The 18258-nt window shown below is 36.2% G+C and overlaps 1 protein-coding gene across 2 annotated transcripts in view; it reads left to right on the top strand.

The window, feature by feature from the left end:
- LOC101887757 (protein CBFA2T2) overlaps positions 1-18258 on the top strand; it is a 165883-nt gene that overhangs the window by 98055 nt on the left and 49570 nt on the right. Inside the window, exon 1 of one of the 2 annotated variants that reach the window (XM_059128441.1) lies at positions 7518-7661. The exons of the other annotated variant lie outside the window; for it this stretch is intronic. Coding sequence (XP_058984424.1) covers positions 7641-7661 — 21 coding nt within the window. The 5' untranslated portion in view covers positions 7518-7640. Of the gene's footprint in view, positions 1-7517; positions 7662-18258 lie in introns of those variants that run through there. 2 annotated transcript variants of the gene reach the window in all.

Genomic DNA, 18258 nt, shown 5'->3' with positions numbered 1-18258 from the left:
GGTAATGGATTACCAGGAAGCCATAGTATGATAAAGATACATACTATACTGGACTGAGTCCTTGGATAGAATAAAGTCGTTCAAACTTCGATTTAACTTAGAGTTACATCAAAGACTGACAAAATAAATCTGGACAGTATAGAATTTCGTAAATCCCAAAATTTCTTAAAAATTAGCCACACGCCAATATTTCTATCAATATAAGATCTGTTGTGAAGATTGTAGATATCTGTCTACTCCTACTCCCCCACAAAGCGTAAATATTTCAAATAATTCTATTTCTCATAAAATGCGAAATAAGTGTCTGATTGTCTTAAAATTGCACACACACCCCAATATTTCTTATAAAACGAAATTTGGTCTGAGGATGAAGTATATAGGGTCATTCCCTCTGGCACCTCCCTCACAAAGAGTTAACATTTTGAATAACCAAAACGATCATAAAACCCGAAATAAGTATTTAGTTCTCTTCATATTTATACCCTACAACACTATGTGTTGGGGGTATTATAAGTTTGATTGGGCCAGAATTTATGTAACACCTCGAAATATTGGTTTCCCATATAGGAAAGTATATATGGATCTTCCTAGCTCGCCGAGCTGAGTCGATCTAGCTATGTATGTCCGTCCGTCCGTCTGTCCGTCTGCCCGTCTGTCCATGTTAATTTGTAATCACTCTACAGGTCGCAATTATGGCCCGATCTTCACGAAATTTAGAATGGAGGTGGGGATAGGGTCAGAATAGAACCCTATTTCTTTTAGAGATGATCGCCAAATGTTTAGGGGTTGAAATGGACCAAATACTGAAAAAATGTCGGATTTTGCAGTAGCTATACAGGTCGCAATTATAGATCAATCGACGCGGAATTTCACATGTAGCTAGAGTTTAGGGCGGGGAAGAAGCCTACCAATTTGGGTGGTCATCGGATAATATTTAGCGGGTAAAATAGACCATATCTTTTTTGTTGAAAAAAATCAAAATTTTTCATTAAACCGCGAATATTTTAAATCCCGGCGAAATCACAAAGCCATGTCAAGGTTACTTCTGATCTTTGCATTGATGTTAACATCCAACAAATCGGATATATAGCAAAATATGTGCGATATATATGTCTATCAAAGAAAATATGCTTGAAAGATCTCTTATATGTCGAGAACGGCTGAACTGATTTCGACAGTTCTCATTAATTTAGAATGGCCTCTTGGCAGGAAAGAAATAACGTCTAAAAAAATCGCATAAAAATATCTCTCTAAAGCTGAAAATATTCATTTTGTAACATTTTCTCATATTTTTTCAATTTTGTCATATTTTTGGCATATTTTCATTTTGAATATTTCTACAGCTAACAAAACTAAGTAGTTGGGATATCAGGATATCATATACAGATCGCATTTATGGCCCGATTCTTACGAAATTTTGCATGGGGATCAGATGAGGGTCAGAATAGAAGCCTACTCTTTTTGGAGATGATCGCCATATATTTAGGGGTTGAAATGGACCAAAAAACTGCAAAATTATCAGCAGGTCGTAATTATCGCCCGATCCTCACGCACATTTGAATAGGGGTTACCGGACATTGCAAAAGTCAAGCAGTTTTGGAAGGCCATCCAAAAATATTCAATGTGTGAAATAGTTTGCCAACTTTTGTAGACAAAATACGAAAATGACCATTCCAGTGACTTTTTGGAGAATTCACAAATACAGGAAAGACGCACTTCTGACTATTTCGTTAACGCTGATTTCGTTGAAGAATATAGTCAAATGTCTGTATCTCATATAGATGCGTTTCAGTCAAAAACCAATAATAAATGTTAATCTTTTGCTACTTCTGAGAGGTTATAGGTCTTTGAGAAATATTGGTTCCAGATCTAGGAAGACCATTTAAGTGCAACATCTACCAATAAATTGGAAATGAGCAAATTAGTTTAAGTTGCCATTATTTGAAGATTAGAGAACGAAACCTGATGGTTTTCTTTTATTATTTGTCACAATATCTTGTGGAATTCTTTCGAGTATCTCGCCTATATAAACTGTATCGTTTATTGTAGTGTTGTAGGGTATTCAACGGTCGGCCCCGCTCGACTGTAGCCTTTGCTTACTTGTTTACATATCCCATTATTTCCACTAACATAAGATCTGCTGTGAAGATGGGATAAACCGGTCTGTTCCTTCTGATACCATTCCATTCATTCCTTCGGGCACCTCTCTCACAAAGGGTTAACATGTTGAATAACCAAAACGATCATAAAACCCGAAATAAGTATTTGGTTCTCTTCATATTTCACATATCCCATTATTTCCACTAACATAAGATCTGCTGTAAAGATGGGATATACCGGTCTGTTCCCTGTGATACCTTCATCATAAATAGTCAAAATTTTGAATATCCATGAAGCTCATTAAGCGCGAAATTAATATCGCATTCCATTCGGACTTGCTACATCTCAATATTTGGGAGGTCGGACCATTTCTTCTGGTACCTCCCCCACAAAGATGGGGAATTTATAATATGGAATTTATGATTTCGCATAATACTGGATATAAACCTTCGATTTTCTATTAATTTGGCCCATACAAATATTTTTCTCTGTATTAGATGAAGAATGAAAATGGAATACTTCGGTCGACTATATCTGGTACCTCACGCACATTTAAATATTTTGTAAAACTTATAACATATCTCATTTAAAATGAAGGAAGTAGTCGATATAGTCCAAATTTGTCACGCCGCATTTCAGAATTTCAGTTCAATCCCTTCACCCGATACCAAATATAGTAACACTTTGTACGCAAACCCAAAACAATCCGTGTCTCTATATCCTAGACACCAGCAGGTATTCAAAACTTTGACCAAAACTTCATACATGCAGCCTAAATTTCAGTATTCCACCTAGTAAACCTAATTCTAAATTTCAGTATACTACCCCTATCGGTTCGCCCACATACAAATTATACCAAATTTAGATCCATTTAGTTCACATAAATACGAATTTCCAAAGCATCCTACATACCCCAATCCTACACTCCAACTTCAAAATTTTATGATTTCAGATCTATCGGTTCACCAAAATCATAATTATACCAAATTTAATACGTTTTATTATATATAAGTACAAATTTCCAAAACTTCTTCCATATCCCAATCGTATACTCCGACAGTAATCTTATTTCCAAATTTCAGGATACCAGCTCTATTGGTTCACCCAAATCCAAATTGTACTAAATTTAGTACCATTTAATACACACATCATACAATCCCATTGAAATCTTATTTTCATATTTCAGGTTCTCCCAAAAAGTTAAATGGTACCAAATTTAGTACCATTTAGTAAACATAACTACGAATTTGCCAAAACTACCTACAAACCTTAGTCCTACAATACAATAGTAATTTGTATTTACCCAAATCGCAATTCAAATTTTTCCAAATTTATTACAGTTATGTACCTTTCATATACATGAATTCACACTTCCAAAACTACCTCCTTACCCTACACCACAACCTTGATTCCTATTCCAAATTTTCAATTTTTAACCGTTCACATGATACGAAATGGTACTATATATTGTACATTTTGGTACTTTTCGTACATTAATATGCCGAATTTCGATAAAACCTTCGGTACATCTATCACACACTCCATCAGTGACCCTCATTCCAAATTTAAGAATTCCACCTACTGATTCGACAAATACAAAGGGTACCACATTTACTAACTTTTCGTACCGTTCTAGTAAAATTTTCCAAAAGCCCAGCCTTATCTGACCCCATCGGACCAAGAGTAACCAAAATTTCAAGATTCCAGCTTCAGCTGTTTCGTCTGGGCGTTGATGAATCGTTTATTCCTGTACCGCAACTCATTGTTCGGAAGCCGAAATTCAGGTCGCTTAAGACTAATAAGGAATTCGTTGTATAGCTCGTCACTAATGGCTAGGATATTTTACTAGCTGGAACTACAGATTATAACTAGCTCTACTTCATAGCCAATATTTTAACTACTGTTTCAGCAAAGACCCGATTCCTGTGAAACAACGTGTCGAAACCCCCGTGTAACAATTAACAAAATACTACTGTAGAACAACGGGCCGAGACCTCCATGGTAGAAGGAGGAGCCGAAAACTTATCTAAAACAACGTGCCGAAAGCTTCTATGTAAATGAATTACCAGCCATTGAACTTAATGAAATCAAATTCCAAAAGGTATTCCCGATTCTGTTGGTCGAAGGACATCAAATAATTTAATGATTTCAAATCACCAACCCTTCATACAAAAATCTTATTACTATATGTGACTAGCATCTCCAAGTCAACGAGAATTATTTACCCTATGCAGTCAACGGCATTTTGTAGCCAAATGTTCGATTTCACGGCTAACGTACACTGGGCTGGTGGGTTGACGGTGCCCCAATTTCTATCGTCGTATGTTCTTTTGGTTGTTGCTATTGCTGTGAATATATGTTTTATGTTTTAATTACTATTAGCGGAATGGGTACCGTTGTAAATTACGAAAAATGTATATGAAGAATGCATCACAATACAATATGGGTTAAAAGTCTCAAAAATATTGAAAATATGTAACAAAGATATATGGACCTATACATGAACGTGGACCGATATATTCCATTTTTCAGTATTAAATATCCTAGGAATAATATTAATACCTGTACTCAATCTTTCATAGTACGGGCTTTATCGTGATTTCAACAGGCGGACAGACGGAAATTGCTAAACCGGCATAGAATTTTACACAGATCAGGAAAATATATACTTTATCGGGACTTCCGCCAATATTCCGAGGTGGTGCAAACAGAATGACCACCTTTCTTCCGAATGACTTCTTGACTTCATTTTTGGTGGTGGAGGGTATAGAAAAACAGAATTTCTAGTTAATATGACATTCAGTGAACGATCTATTGCCATGTTTCTCTAAAAATGCTAATGTTATTAATCTTGAAGTCGTCGACCATTTCGGAATGGAGATATGCTTCGGACCTGCATAAATTTGATATTGAGTATTGTAGCTTCCAAGCCATTGCAGGATAACTGGAAATGATGTCTGGAAAGAACTGGAAAATTATATAAACATCGAGGTTTGGCTGAAAGCATCCCAATCTAATTTTGTTCGACTGATTGAGGCACTTAATGAAGGCACAGTTCCGAAGCCGTTATGGCTAATTCTTTCCAAACGACAAGCAGTTTCCCTCTTTTTATACCAACCACCATAGTTTGGAGGGTATATTAAATTAGTCATGCCGTTTGTAACATCTCGAAATATCCATATCCATATATATATTTTTTTGATCAGCATCAAATTCCATGTCGATTTATTGATGTCCGTCTGTCTATCCATCTGTAGAAATCACTCTAGATTCCAAACGAAATGAAATAGGTTAATAACATTTTACTTAGCTGTATGTTGGTCCTGCAGAACTTTTGGTATTGAAAACGGGCTAAACAGGTCCATGTTCTGGTATAGCCCCCATATAACTGTACCTCCCTTTATTAGGTATTTTGATGATTTTACCGATATTGTTCACCGAAATTGTTTCAAATTTGGTATATGAAGTTCGTAATGGATACTACAGCTCAGGACATGAAATTGTCTGTGCAGGTCCAGTTCTTCGTATAGCCCCATATAACAATAGCTCCTGATGTTCGTTATTTTGATGATTTTAGTGACGTTATTCATCGGAATTATTTCAAATTTGGTATTTAAAGTTCGTAATGGATACTACAGCCTATGACAGAAAATTGTCTGTGCAGGTCCACTTCTTCGTATAGATCTCATATTACGGCGCCTCATGATATTCGGTATTTTGAGGATTTTGGCGACAATATTCACCGGAATTGTTTTAAATTTGGTTTTGGTCGTAATGGATACTACAGCCTAAGACAGAAAATTGTCTGTTCAGGACCACGTTTGGATATAGCCTCCATATAACTGTACCTCCCGATATTCGGACGTAATTAACCGGAATTATTTCAAATTTGGTATTTAAAGTTCGTAATGGATACTACGGCCTATGACAGAAAATTGTTTGTGCAGATCCACGCCTTCGTGTAGCCCCCATATTACGGCGCCTCCCCGTCATATAACGGCTACATTCGGTATTTTTAAGATTTTAGCAGAATTTAAATTTGCCAAATTCGTTCCAAGTGGTGGAGGGCATTAAAAAGTTCGGCCCGGCCGAAGCTTTTTTACTTGATTCTAATAAAACCGAAAAAAGTTATGTTGGGCGCCATTGCCCAACATCACAACAACATACGAAACTTAACTCCCAAATAAGGAGAAGATGATACGGTGTACTTTAGACTCTGTAAAGAGCAAAGAAACGTATTTTTCAACAAATGATTTAGATTCCATAGGACACAAATGCAAGTTAAACCTGGCGATATTTCCACCTTTGCTGTTGACAAGCCGATACGAATTTAACGACTGGCTATGAAAATCAAACACTTCCAGCTAGGTAAAATGTTTACAAATACATCATTTGAAATTTTTCCATGGTCTTCCGGCTAGTCAGGTAAAATTCCATGTTTGTCTCCCAAAAATGAGATTAACTGTCGCTTTAATTTGCACAGGACACACACTAATGACTTACTTCACTTGATCCCATTCCAACTGCTTACCAAGAAATCACATTTTATTTCTACGAATCTGTGGTCGTCAATATTTGTATGTGTGTGTGTGTTGACTAATACAATATCTTTGTGTTTGTAGAGATTTTCGTATTAAAAGTGGCAGGCAAACAGCAAACAGTTGGCGGCAAATTGCGGTGCTTAATAGTTTGGCAACACATTGTGTGTAGGTTTGTGTGCTTCTGTGTGTGAATTCATTTCATTCCTTTATTCCAAGGATATGTCTGTGTGGCTCAGTTGTGTCTGCTTCCAAATGTGACAACAGTTGGTGCGTAAGGGGTGGGTGGATCTGTATGTGTGTACATAGGTTTCCACCATGGATGTGTGTCATTGGCATCAAACATTTATGTTAGAAGTCTGATAACAACAGCCGGTACATTCAGACTCGCACCAACTACAACGTCAAGCCTCCTCACTTTATGTTAAACATTTCAGTTGGGCAAGTTGGAAGAAAACAATAAAAGGAGTCTATGCCGTGCCATGTGAGCCCAGCCTGAGTTATTCAGGCAACAAAAATGGTCATTGCAACAATCTCGACATGCCACTCTTTGGGAGTGTGTGTATGTGTGGTTGAGTCACACGTTTCAGACCAAACAATTATATCTACAGCCATCCAACCAAACAAAGCAAGCAACCAACCAACCAAACATCCATCCATCCAACCAACACCATACCATACCACACCGCCAGCCAACCAGCCAGCACAACCACTCTCTGTTTATCGGAAACTTTTAGAGCGCGCGGGTGTGTTGTTAATGGATCCGTCTTTTAACGCTTCAAAAAAGTCCGTGCGTAATTTGTATTGAGTGAAACAGATTTAAAATTATTAGTTTATTACCGGCGGAATTTTTATTAGAATATTGAAATAAATTGAATGAAAATCCTAAAAAGAGTGTGTTGTGATGTAAATAAAAAAATTGATTTGAAAAATATTTAAAATAAATAAATTAAACATAAGTTGTTCAAAATTAGTAAAAAGTATATTCACAAGTATTTCAATATGAATATGGAATTGTGCAATGTAAGTTCAACTGAATTAAAAAAAAAATATATATAAAAACAAAATAAAATTTCCAAAAAAAAAAAAACAAAAATTGAAAAATAAACAAATCCAAAAATATTCTGTGAAAATTTCAATATTTTGAATGAAATAATTGCTTATCACTTCATTCCTAATTTAATAAATTATTATTGGAATCTCAATATTTAGTTTCCTAAATATTGAATTGTTGAAATTTTGCTGTGCCAAACCTGATTGAAAATGGATTATCTCTTTCTCTCTCTCGCAAGAAATTGTGTTGGATTATAATTATCGTAATATATTTTTTTAATTGTCATCATTTGAATACTGTTTTGGAAATTACGTTGTATTATTTGTTATACAAATTAATAATGTCGATTTGTACAACACATGGCATTGTTATGGCATCTGGTTTGTGTAAATAATAACAAATATGGTAGGTTGGTGGTGGGTAAACATCTGCCAATGGCTATAATACTACGTTCCACAGACGTCAAAGTGTAAACACGACTCTTTTTGAAATGCTTGATTAATGTCGATTCTTGTGCCTAAAACAGATGTTTTGCGGGGTAATTGACAAATATTTTACCCTTCAAAAAAAGCGGTGTTTGAAAGTTATCGACTATTCCTGATGGCTAGAGGCTCACATTCTCAAACTCAAAAATCTGTGAAACATTTGCTGCTAAAGAAAAATGAAAAAAAAATCGCATTACGTATGGCTCTAACGTGATGTGTAAACTAGTATTTAAAACAGATGATTCAATAGCCGAATATCAGAAATGTCATGGTAAAAAAATTTGTGCGAGGAAGTTTGATAGCCTTCTATAATTTGAAGAAAAAAAAAACTGCTGACAGTTATTGATCGCTACAAGAAACTTATCTTAAAGATGCAATAACTCAGAAAAATTGTAAACAATAGATTACCCGATACCAGAAAGGTGTTTTCGGCACTAAAGGCAGGGAGATCCTGATAACCCGGAAAAATTGGAGATGAGTATTTGGAATTATGGCACCACGAATATAGCTGTCAAATGCAAGAGGATATAGCAGTCAAACGCAATATCCCTGGATGTCACACAATAGACAAAAAAAAATACTAATTACAAATCGATTTACCATCCCGGAATGTTAAGCCACCAAACAAGGACATATATTACAAAATCTGCAGTTTTTTCTTTCCGATCATTAAAGGTCGATAACATACATATTTGTGGTCTGTTCTTGTATGACGAATGCCGAAGGAAAACATAATTCCAGCTGATTTTTTTCAAATTTTTATTTCAATTTAAAAAATACTTGTTTGTGGCCAAATGTCAATTTTGTCCGACATACTCTTGTTGAAAAAAATCGTATAGTAACCAGATTTGTAAGGAGTATTTTTGGTGGGAAGTCGTTTCACCCCCACCACTTGAAAGAAACTTGAAATTTTTCAAAAAAACAATTCCGAAAACTACCACTGGCAGAAGATCCTAGAGCACCCATATAATTGTACATTCCCATTTTAGGTGTTTTGATGAATTTAGGTTCAAGTTCTAGCGGAATGGCTTAAAAGTCGATATTTAGAGTTCATATTAGATTCTATATCCTGCAGCAGAACACTATCTATATAGGCCCATGTTTCCCTATAGCCCCCATATAAAGGTACTTCCTGATGTTCGGTTTTTTGCCAGCCACATTTTTTAACGGAATTACTTTAAATACAGTTTATGGATCTCGCAATGAGTTCTTTTGCTAATATTTCAAAATTTCTACGTAAGTTTTTCTATAGCCCCTGTCCTCCCGATATCCGGTATTTTGATGACTGAAGTCAAATTTATTTTTCAGAATTGTTTTAAATTTGGATTGGATGGTTTTAATAACCGAAGTGAAGCATACCACTCGAATACTGGAATTTCGGCATTTATAGACATATTTATACATAAGTTACTTTCCAACTTGTGGAGGGTGTAAAAAGTGCGGCCCAGCCGAACTTGTTATACCCTCAGTTATATGGCTAGAGAGGGCCAAAACGTGCCTCATTGTTTATAACACTACGTCTCTTTGAACCAAATCCGTTTCAGGACATTTGGAGACGATCTAGCGAAGTCCGTTTGTATGTCTGTCTGGCTGGCACGATAACTCTCATATGCCGTAACCGATTTAGTCCAAAGCACATCCCAATATTATTATCAAACTTAAATCGAGTTCAGAGATAGGCAATATCGGTACACTCATTCTAGTACCTCCCTCACAAAAGCTCCAAATTTCCCAAAAAAAAAGCATTTTACTGCACAGAAAGAGAAAGGATAATCCGATTTTGCTCCAACTTTGGAAATCCTAACATATGCATCATTGCTAGGTCAGGAGGAAAATGGATGGTATCGGTACACTCCATCAAGTACCTCCCCCACAAAGGATCAACTTTTTGAATAATTATAACTCTTATAAAATTTTATGTAAGAGTCCGATTGTCTTCAAATTACACACATCACAATATATTTATTATCCCACGGTCTGGTGTGAATATAGAATATATCTGTCCACTCCTTCTGGTACCTGTCATTCAAAGGGTCCATGTTTTTTATCCATGGTGCTCATAAAATTAACATCCGATTCCATTCACACATAGGACAACTCAATATTTCTATCAACACAAAGCCTGTTATAAAGATGGTAGAGATCGGAACATTCCTTCTGAAACCTCCCCTTACAAAGGGTCAAAGTTTTGAATAACCAAAACGATTATAAAATCCGAAATAATCATCTAGTTTTCTTGAATTACACACATCAAAATATTTTTCTTAACCTAAGGTCTGGCGTGTAAATGGGATATATCGGTCCACTCCTTCTGGTACCTCCCCCACAAAGGGTCAACATTTCGAATATCCATGAAGCTCACAAAACGCGAAATTAACATCCGATTCTATTCAGACTTGGAACATTTCAATATTTACAACAACACAAGATATGTTGTAACGATTGTAGAGGTCGGACCATTTCTTCTGATACCTGCCCCACATAGGGTTCGAGGTTTTGGCAAACAAAAGAGCTCAAAGGAAGCGAAACTCTAAATTTAACTCATTCAACTCTCTTCAAATTTTCCACATACAAACATTTTTGCTAACACAAGTTCTGTTGTGACGATTATATATGTAGATGGGAAAGTCATGGCCTAAAACGGAAAAGAAACCCAGGGACTGAAACCATTATTTCGATGAGGCATATTTTGACCTCATCAAATGAAAGCCATTCGGTTTGAGATTGCAGCTGAAATATAAAAAAATATCGGACTGATGTGGTATCGCTATAAGGAGGATGTTCGACAACAAAGGCCCCATATGACACTTTTTTAATACTAGTTATCCTAGATACATCGGTTGTTGGTGCCAAAATGTGTAAGCTCTTTATAAAATAATATGGCCTCCATTTCGGTTTCTACCCCCAGGGAAAGATGACTAATCAATTAGAAGTAACGGACCTTAGGACAATTATAAAATTGATTTTAATGTACACCGACTTCTGAATTGAAGACTTATATCTTTGGTCTTACCTCTTAAGAACATGTAGATCCTCTCCGACAAATCCGACCTGGAGAATTAGGTTAACAATATGATGGTTAGATTGAGTTCCACGGTAAGATGTGGGCTAAGTAATATGTATTGAAGTTGAAGAGTTTGCTAAGGTAAATGTTCCGCCAAGTTATTGTTCTGTTATTTGTTCTATAGACGAATTTTTAAAGCCATACGATAATCGAATACTGATCTCAAAACTTTTCAAAATTCGCTTAAGTATTCCTTAAAGCCTTTTCCATGAACCAAATGCTTCATTTAATTTGTCACCCCTTTACCTTCTCAACCCAACGACAAACGTCAAAAGTCTGTGAATCACCCTCTGGAGGAAAACAATCTGCAAAAATTTGTCTTTCGACAACAACAGAAAAAAATCTATTTCCAAAGACAAATTAAATATTTTACGTTCTGATGCTGTCACTGCTGCTGCTGCGTCTGTTGCTGTTTGTAACATGTGAAGTACCGCACAGTCTGTGATTACAGTACGTGTGTACATTTGTTTGTGCCTTCAAGTGTGTAGATCACTGAGTGTGTGTGTGTGTATGCGAGCGAGCGAACGTCTGTGTGCCAACAGCTGTTGCTGACATTTGCTTCATTCGTCATTTGTGCGGCCAACAAATGCTGAGGGTTTCCTCTTGACTAGAAATAAGGCAGCAAGTGGCTTCCACATGTTTCTTTGAGAGCGCACTCACACACACACTCACACAGAGACATACTTGCATACTCAACATACAAACATACACTCTCAGCATGCTGTTTTGGGAGAAAAATTATATTTGCCATTCTAAAAATGTCAACAACAGCTGACTGCCACACCAGACTTAAATACACAGAGGCACAAACTCACACAGATGTATACATACACACACACTCTCTGTGAAAGCAATTCTCTGTTGACAGCTCCTGCAGTGAAGTATTGTTGAGCGCCTGGTGCCGTGCCCGAAAGAAGAGGAGCAGTGTGTTCCAATAAAATATGTATTTTCATTTAATCCACATTGCTTTGGTGGGCCAAACAACGGCTGGCGCCTCCTTGCGGAACACTGGCTGCCTACTCTCTCTCTCTCACACCCACACACACACATTTTGATTTGATATGCAAGCCTGTAAACCATATCTAAACTGTTGAGAAGATGACTTTTTTGTTGATAACATCACACTTGACAAGAATGCCCGTTAAAAGAACTTTAAAATTATTTCTTTTTTCCTTCTCCATCTCTCTCCCACTCTTCACTTTTGAGTGGTTGAACAGCACATCTACAGTACTTGGTGTTGCTGTGCTTTTTCATCACTGTTATGGCCATATTATCAATGGGCAAAAAAATATAAAACAGAAATTTCAACATCATCACAAGCATCATCAACACAAGACATCTTCATCGTCATCATCGCCGCTGCTGCTACTGCATTTGGCTGTTTGGTTTTACTTTTCTTTGGCGATTTTTTTGTTAGCCTCCCCTTTTTGCCTCATTTCTGACTCTTGAGCTGATGACAATGCTGCTGATGGTTCTGCTGATGATGCTTGACACAACACTTGTTGAAAACGCGTCACATTTGTTATTTTTAAAGCACTTCAATGTAAAGTTTACAAAGACAGCAACAGACAGTGCAAAGTGAGTGTGTGAGCCATAAAGCAGAAGGACGGTAGATTAATTTTCCGCAAATTCCTGGCAGCTATTTTTTAGGGGAGAAACAAACAGAAGATTTTACAGCGAATACATATTGAGTTATTTGTATAAATTTTATGATGGCAAGTTGGAAAAAATCAAGATTGTCTTACTCCGTTTCTACAAAGAATCTAATGACATTTTAGTTTTTTTCTATCTCTTGATCATAACTCGAATGTCCTGCACAAGTGTTAATGTTTCTACCCATAGATCCAACCTTGTCTTCATATATTTTAATAAATCAGTAATGCAATATTATAAAGAAAAACGTTGGGCGCCACTTCATTCGGTATTTGAGCATTGAAATAACATTGAAATATTCATGATGGACATTGGGCGCCACTTTATTTATCAATTAAATTTTAAGCTTTCACTTCTCCGATGACCTCCAAATTCCTTAGAGTTTTTGTGGACTAATAGGTCATACTAAAATTCTGTCCCTAATTATTTGGTAGAGAATAAATAAAAGAAAATAGACAATATGGTTCGCCGATCCATTAATTCCCTCCACTATTTAGATAGTAACTCTAACTGAAAATATGTTATAAATACCGAGATCTAGTTTTCGATACAAAAATGTTACTTAAATCATTAAAATACTTAATATCGGAAGGTATAGTTATATGAGGGCAATATGAAAACCCGGCAGCAGCTGTTGCTGCAGCAACAGACAGTGGAAAGTGAGTGTGTGAGCCATAATGCAGAAGGACGGTAGATTTTTTTTTCCGCAAATTCCAAGCAGCTATTTTTTTAGGGGAGAAACAAAAAGAAACTTTAACAGCGAATTTAATATGGAGACACTTTTTATTAATTTTAAGGTAATGATTAGTATTGTCGAGCCATGTTCCTCCCACGAGCCTCTAGTGACGGTTTCATTATTCCCTTGATCATAACCCAAATGTCCTGTACAATTTTTTTCTTCCACAATAATTCGCCCCTTTTTCCATATATTTTAAAAATCAATAATGTAATATTATGAGAAAAAAAACGTTGGGCGCCACTTTAAATATTTCAGCTACTGAAGGCCTGGTAGAATAGCATTGAAATATTCATAATGGACGTTGGACGTCCCTTTTATTTATCTAACAAATTTGTTCTTCCATTCTTCCGATCATCCAAAAAAATCCGTAGAGTTTTTGTGAATATGAAAGGTCATACTAAAATGCTATATTTTCTACCTCATTATGTGGCAAAAAATAAATAAGAAACAATTAACTAAACAATAACGTTCGCCAGCGTCGAACCGTTAATATCCTTTACTTTTTGGAAAACAACACTTCTGAAAATGTGTCTATAAGTACTGGGATCAAGTTTTCGGTATATAAATGCTGCTTGAATCATAAAATACCTAATATCGGAAGATATAGTTATATGAGGGCTATATGAAAACTCGGGAAAAGAAAGTTAATATACTTCCTGAGGAGATGGTACCAATTACGAACATCAAATTACAAACAATTATTTTACAAATATGACTAAATTGATCAAAATTTCGTTTTTCGGGGGGTAATATTATACGGAAGCTATACAAAAATGTTGAACCTGCATATACAATTATCTGCTAGAGATGGCAGTACTAATTGCGAATTTCAAATGCAAACTTTGAGAACAATTCGTGATTTTCGTCAAACTATTTCGTTCTCTTCGTAAGCTGGAGTATGTTCTACAAATGGACATGTCTATATCGAATACCTTGTGGAGGTTCAAAATGATTATTTCGATGATCCACAAACAGACTGGCATAAAGCAAAAAAAAAAAAAATTTGGGCGCTGGTGAGTTTGCTGGCAAGTATGACGGAACGGAAATATTCGTGACAAACGTTGGGCGCCACTTTATCCATCAATTGAAAATGTGCTTCCATCTCTCCAAGCACCAAAACATCCGTAGAGTGTTAGTGGATATGCTACATTTTTGTGATAGAAAAATTTGGGTCGGCATAGACTTTTCGGGAATTTTAATATTTCAATCATGACGTTTGAAAAAATTGGAACATGTCCAAGAAGTTCATAATTCTGGATATTAATTTTGGCTTAAACAAGCTTACGTTGGGCGCCACGTCTTGATGCATGTAACAAATTTAGTGTTTCTTGTCTGTACACAATAGGTGTGGCATGAATCAGACTTAGTCTTCTGGACAAAGGCTTGCTTAAGAAACCAAAAAAAGTCCTCACGTTGGGCTCCATCACGTTAAAAATTTGAACACATCGACAGAGAATCAGAAAATAACTTTATCACCACTTTTGGATGAGTAGGTTGGTATTAGCCTGAGTGGGAGGGTGTTCCCAAGTGGTTATTGGATGGATAATAACCAAATATATGTTGAAGCATCCTTTCGAGCGCTCAACTCGGATCAGCCAAATTGCAGCTGCTAAGAGAGTTCTCATACACCATTTTTGTAGAAACCGGATGTCCCAGTGGGAAATGCCAAATGTAAAACTTCTATTATTTAGAAACCTAAATACTTATACAATTCCAAAGAGAAGAAATAAGAACGGTTACCCAAGAGCAAATAACTATGACGTGATATCAGAAATGAAGTTGATTTAAAATGCTTGGGGGAACACAGAAGAAGAAATCCTATTCATTTTTCAAATCACTCGTCAGCAAAGGCAATAGAGTAGGGAGTGTAGTCGGTATAGACTCTAAAAGCTCCTGTCGAAGGCGCAAGCCAATTTTAACCATCTCCCAAAAAAGGAGAGTCTTGCCACATCAAAAAAAAAAAAATAATAAAAAAAATTGATCAAAGACTGGAGTATTTGGAGGAATGTCGAGATAAAGGGTCACAGGTACGAACCCCGAATTAAATATAACTCATTTACTGCATAAAGTCCTGAATTTAATAGGACAACGATAAAACATTACTATAAGACGTGCACTTTGGGCGCCATAGCATTTATATTACTTTTGATAAAATATTGCCAATTCTATAGACTGCTCGCACCATCGAGGTAGAGGGTTACAGGTACGAACCACGTATAACATGTCACTTCTTTATTGTATAGAGTACTGAATTAATATGACAACTTTAAAAAATTACGTTGGGCGCCATTGTCCTCATGTGATATTTCATAAACTTTCTACGACATAGAAAACTTCATCATTAAGAGCTGCGAGTAAGACATGCACCTTGGGCGCCACAGCAATTTTATGACTACTGATTAAGAATAGCTTATTTTTTAGGTCGCTCCACTATAATTACAGAGGGGTGAAGGTACGAATGAAACCTCGTCACGTTTCATGAGGTCCTTAGATTTCTTTGTAAGTTACATCACTGGTTCAAAAATTAGACAGATATTGTATAAACATGAAGTAAGAGATAGAAAGGGATAGGAGTTCTCCGAACATATGTTTTCGTTAAATATTTGTTAAATTCTAAGATTGCTCTCCCTTTGTTACGATTCTGCACCAATATCTTCAATGCCTATGTTTTAAAAACATCCCGAATTGAAATCTTCTATAATTTTTAGCAAAATCATCTTCAACAGTTTGACGTATTGTGCGTAAATCTGATCGATTGTTCAAATGAAAATGAGATTACCGTCAGTCTGCTTGTCTGGTTCAGTCTGCCTGTCTCTCTCACTCTCTTTCCCTAAGTTGTAAGGAGATTTTGGTTACCTTAAATCAATATTTTCAAAACTGTTGTTTTTAAAATCTCACCAAAAGCAAACATTTTTACCCTACCATCTTTATCCGGGTCCCCTCCATACTTAACCTATTGCAGGTCACCAGTAAAATAATAATCCCCTTCCATATTTACATCAACGATAAGGAAATAAATTCCTTATTACTTTGTCGGTATTGCATTTTACACTACCTGCTAACATCTGGACATCTGCAGAATGTTTCAAATCATAACACCATTACCCTGATGTCTATGGCGAGTGGGGGGGGGGGGGGATATTGAATGGCTACTAAATCACACAACTACTGACGACTGCTGTTAGAGAATTTTTGCTTTGTTGAATGGCCCTAAAATAACAAAACACCTGCATTTCTGCTTAGCATTGAGTGAAGGCAAACAAGCTGGTTGGCTGGCTGGCAGCAGGGAGACAGACAACAGCCGTAGATTACACTGAACATCTGAGCACATGAATTATGCCATTTAAAGCAGCGTGATTGAATCTCAATGGGAATTGCACGATCGCACAACATGAGTTGGCGGGCAGTCAGTGTCTATCTGGCGGCTGTTTAATCTTTCAAAATTTTATGCGGATTTCGGTTCGGGCAATTTTTATGGCCAGCAAGTGTATATATGGAGCAATTTGGGTGTATGTTCGAGCGTATTACAAAATGGGGAACAGTGGGTGATATTACAAATCGATTAATTTAAAAAAATTCAAGAATTTTCTTAAAAGATTTTCCGATGCTTTTTCGCCTGTATCAATTTGTTGCGGAGGTATTGCCGTCGCAGGGATTGGATTTATATGCCATACATCGACATGACTGAAACAAACTCATACAGGTTGTTTACAAGGAATTCCAGCCTTAATATGAAAATTAATAAAACATTGGCCCGCATTGGGCGCCATATTTTCTATATGAAAATTATTAAATAATTTTTTTTTTACTTGTCTCAAGTACCGTTTTGAATTATCTGTATGAGGTTTCAAATAATTGCACAAATTGCAATTTTCAGGAAATATCATCTATTTTACAGTCGCGATTGCTTTTTACAAGACATATCCGTTTAATTTTCAAATAAAACTCAGAGAGCACAAATGCCAACGAATGAAAAATCGTCTGCTTTTGATTTTTGGGGAGTGACAAAGGAAAGAAATATCCGAAAGATCCTATGTTTTTTCTCTTAGTCATCAAAACTTCTGAATCTGACTTTTTGTCAAAGATATTTAGAAAACCAGTGAGGAAAGGTCAAAAGGGTTAAAAAAGGTTGGAACATTAGATGTACCAGACAGAATTTCTCCAATAGGTAAAATTCGGTTTAATATGAAAAATCCATTCAATTTGGGCTAATATTATTATGGCGGGCAATAACCGAAAAATCGCATAAAGGTGTATATCGAAGGCAAATACAAATCCGAACCGATCTCGATTAAATTTGACAGAGGTATTTTCGAGCAGTATCTGATGCCCGGAATCAAATACCATTGTTGTGGAGTGCATATTACGCATATGAGGGACTTAATCACCACATCGGATGAGACAAATATATGGGAGCTATAGCTATATCTAAACCGATTTTCACCAAAATTTGAATCACTTGTTTCTAGGATAAATTCAGTCGGAATTGCCAAAATTCTGTCAATTTTGGCTTATATTAGCCATTTGGTGCACAAAAAAAAAACTGAAATCGGATAAAGATATATATAAGAGCTATATCCAAATCTGAACCGATCTTGGCAAAATTTTAAACACTTATTTCTGAG

The sequence above is a fragment of the Musca domestica genome, unplaced genomic scaffold (assembly GCF_030504385.1).
Source record: "Musca domestica strain aabys unplaced genomic scaffold, Musca_domestica.polishedcontigs.V.1.1 50, whole genome shotgun sequence".
NCBI lineage: Eukaryota > Metazoa > Arthropoda > Insecta > Diptera > Muscidae > Musca > Musca domestica.
The sequence above is the reverse complement of the archived record's forward strand: the minus strand, read 5'-3'. Positions and strand labels throughout refer to the sequence as shown.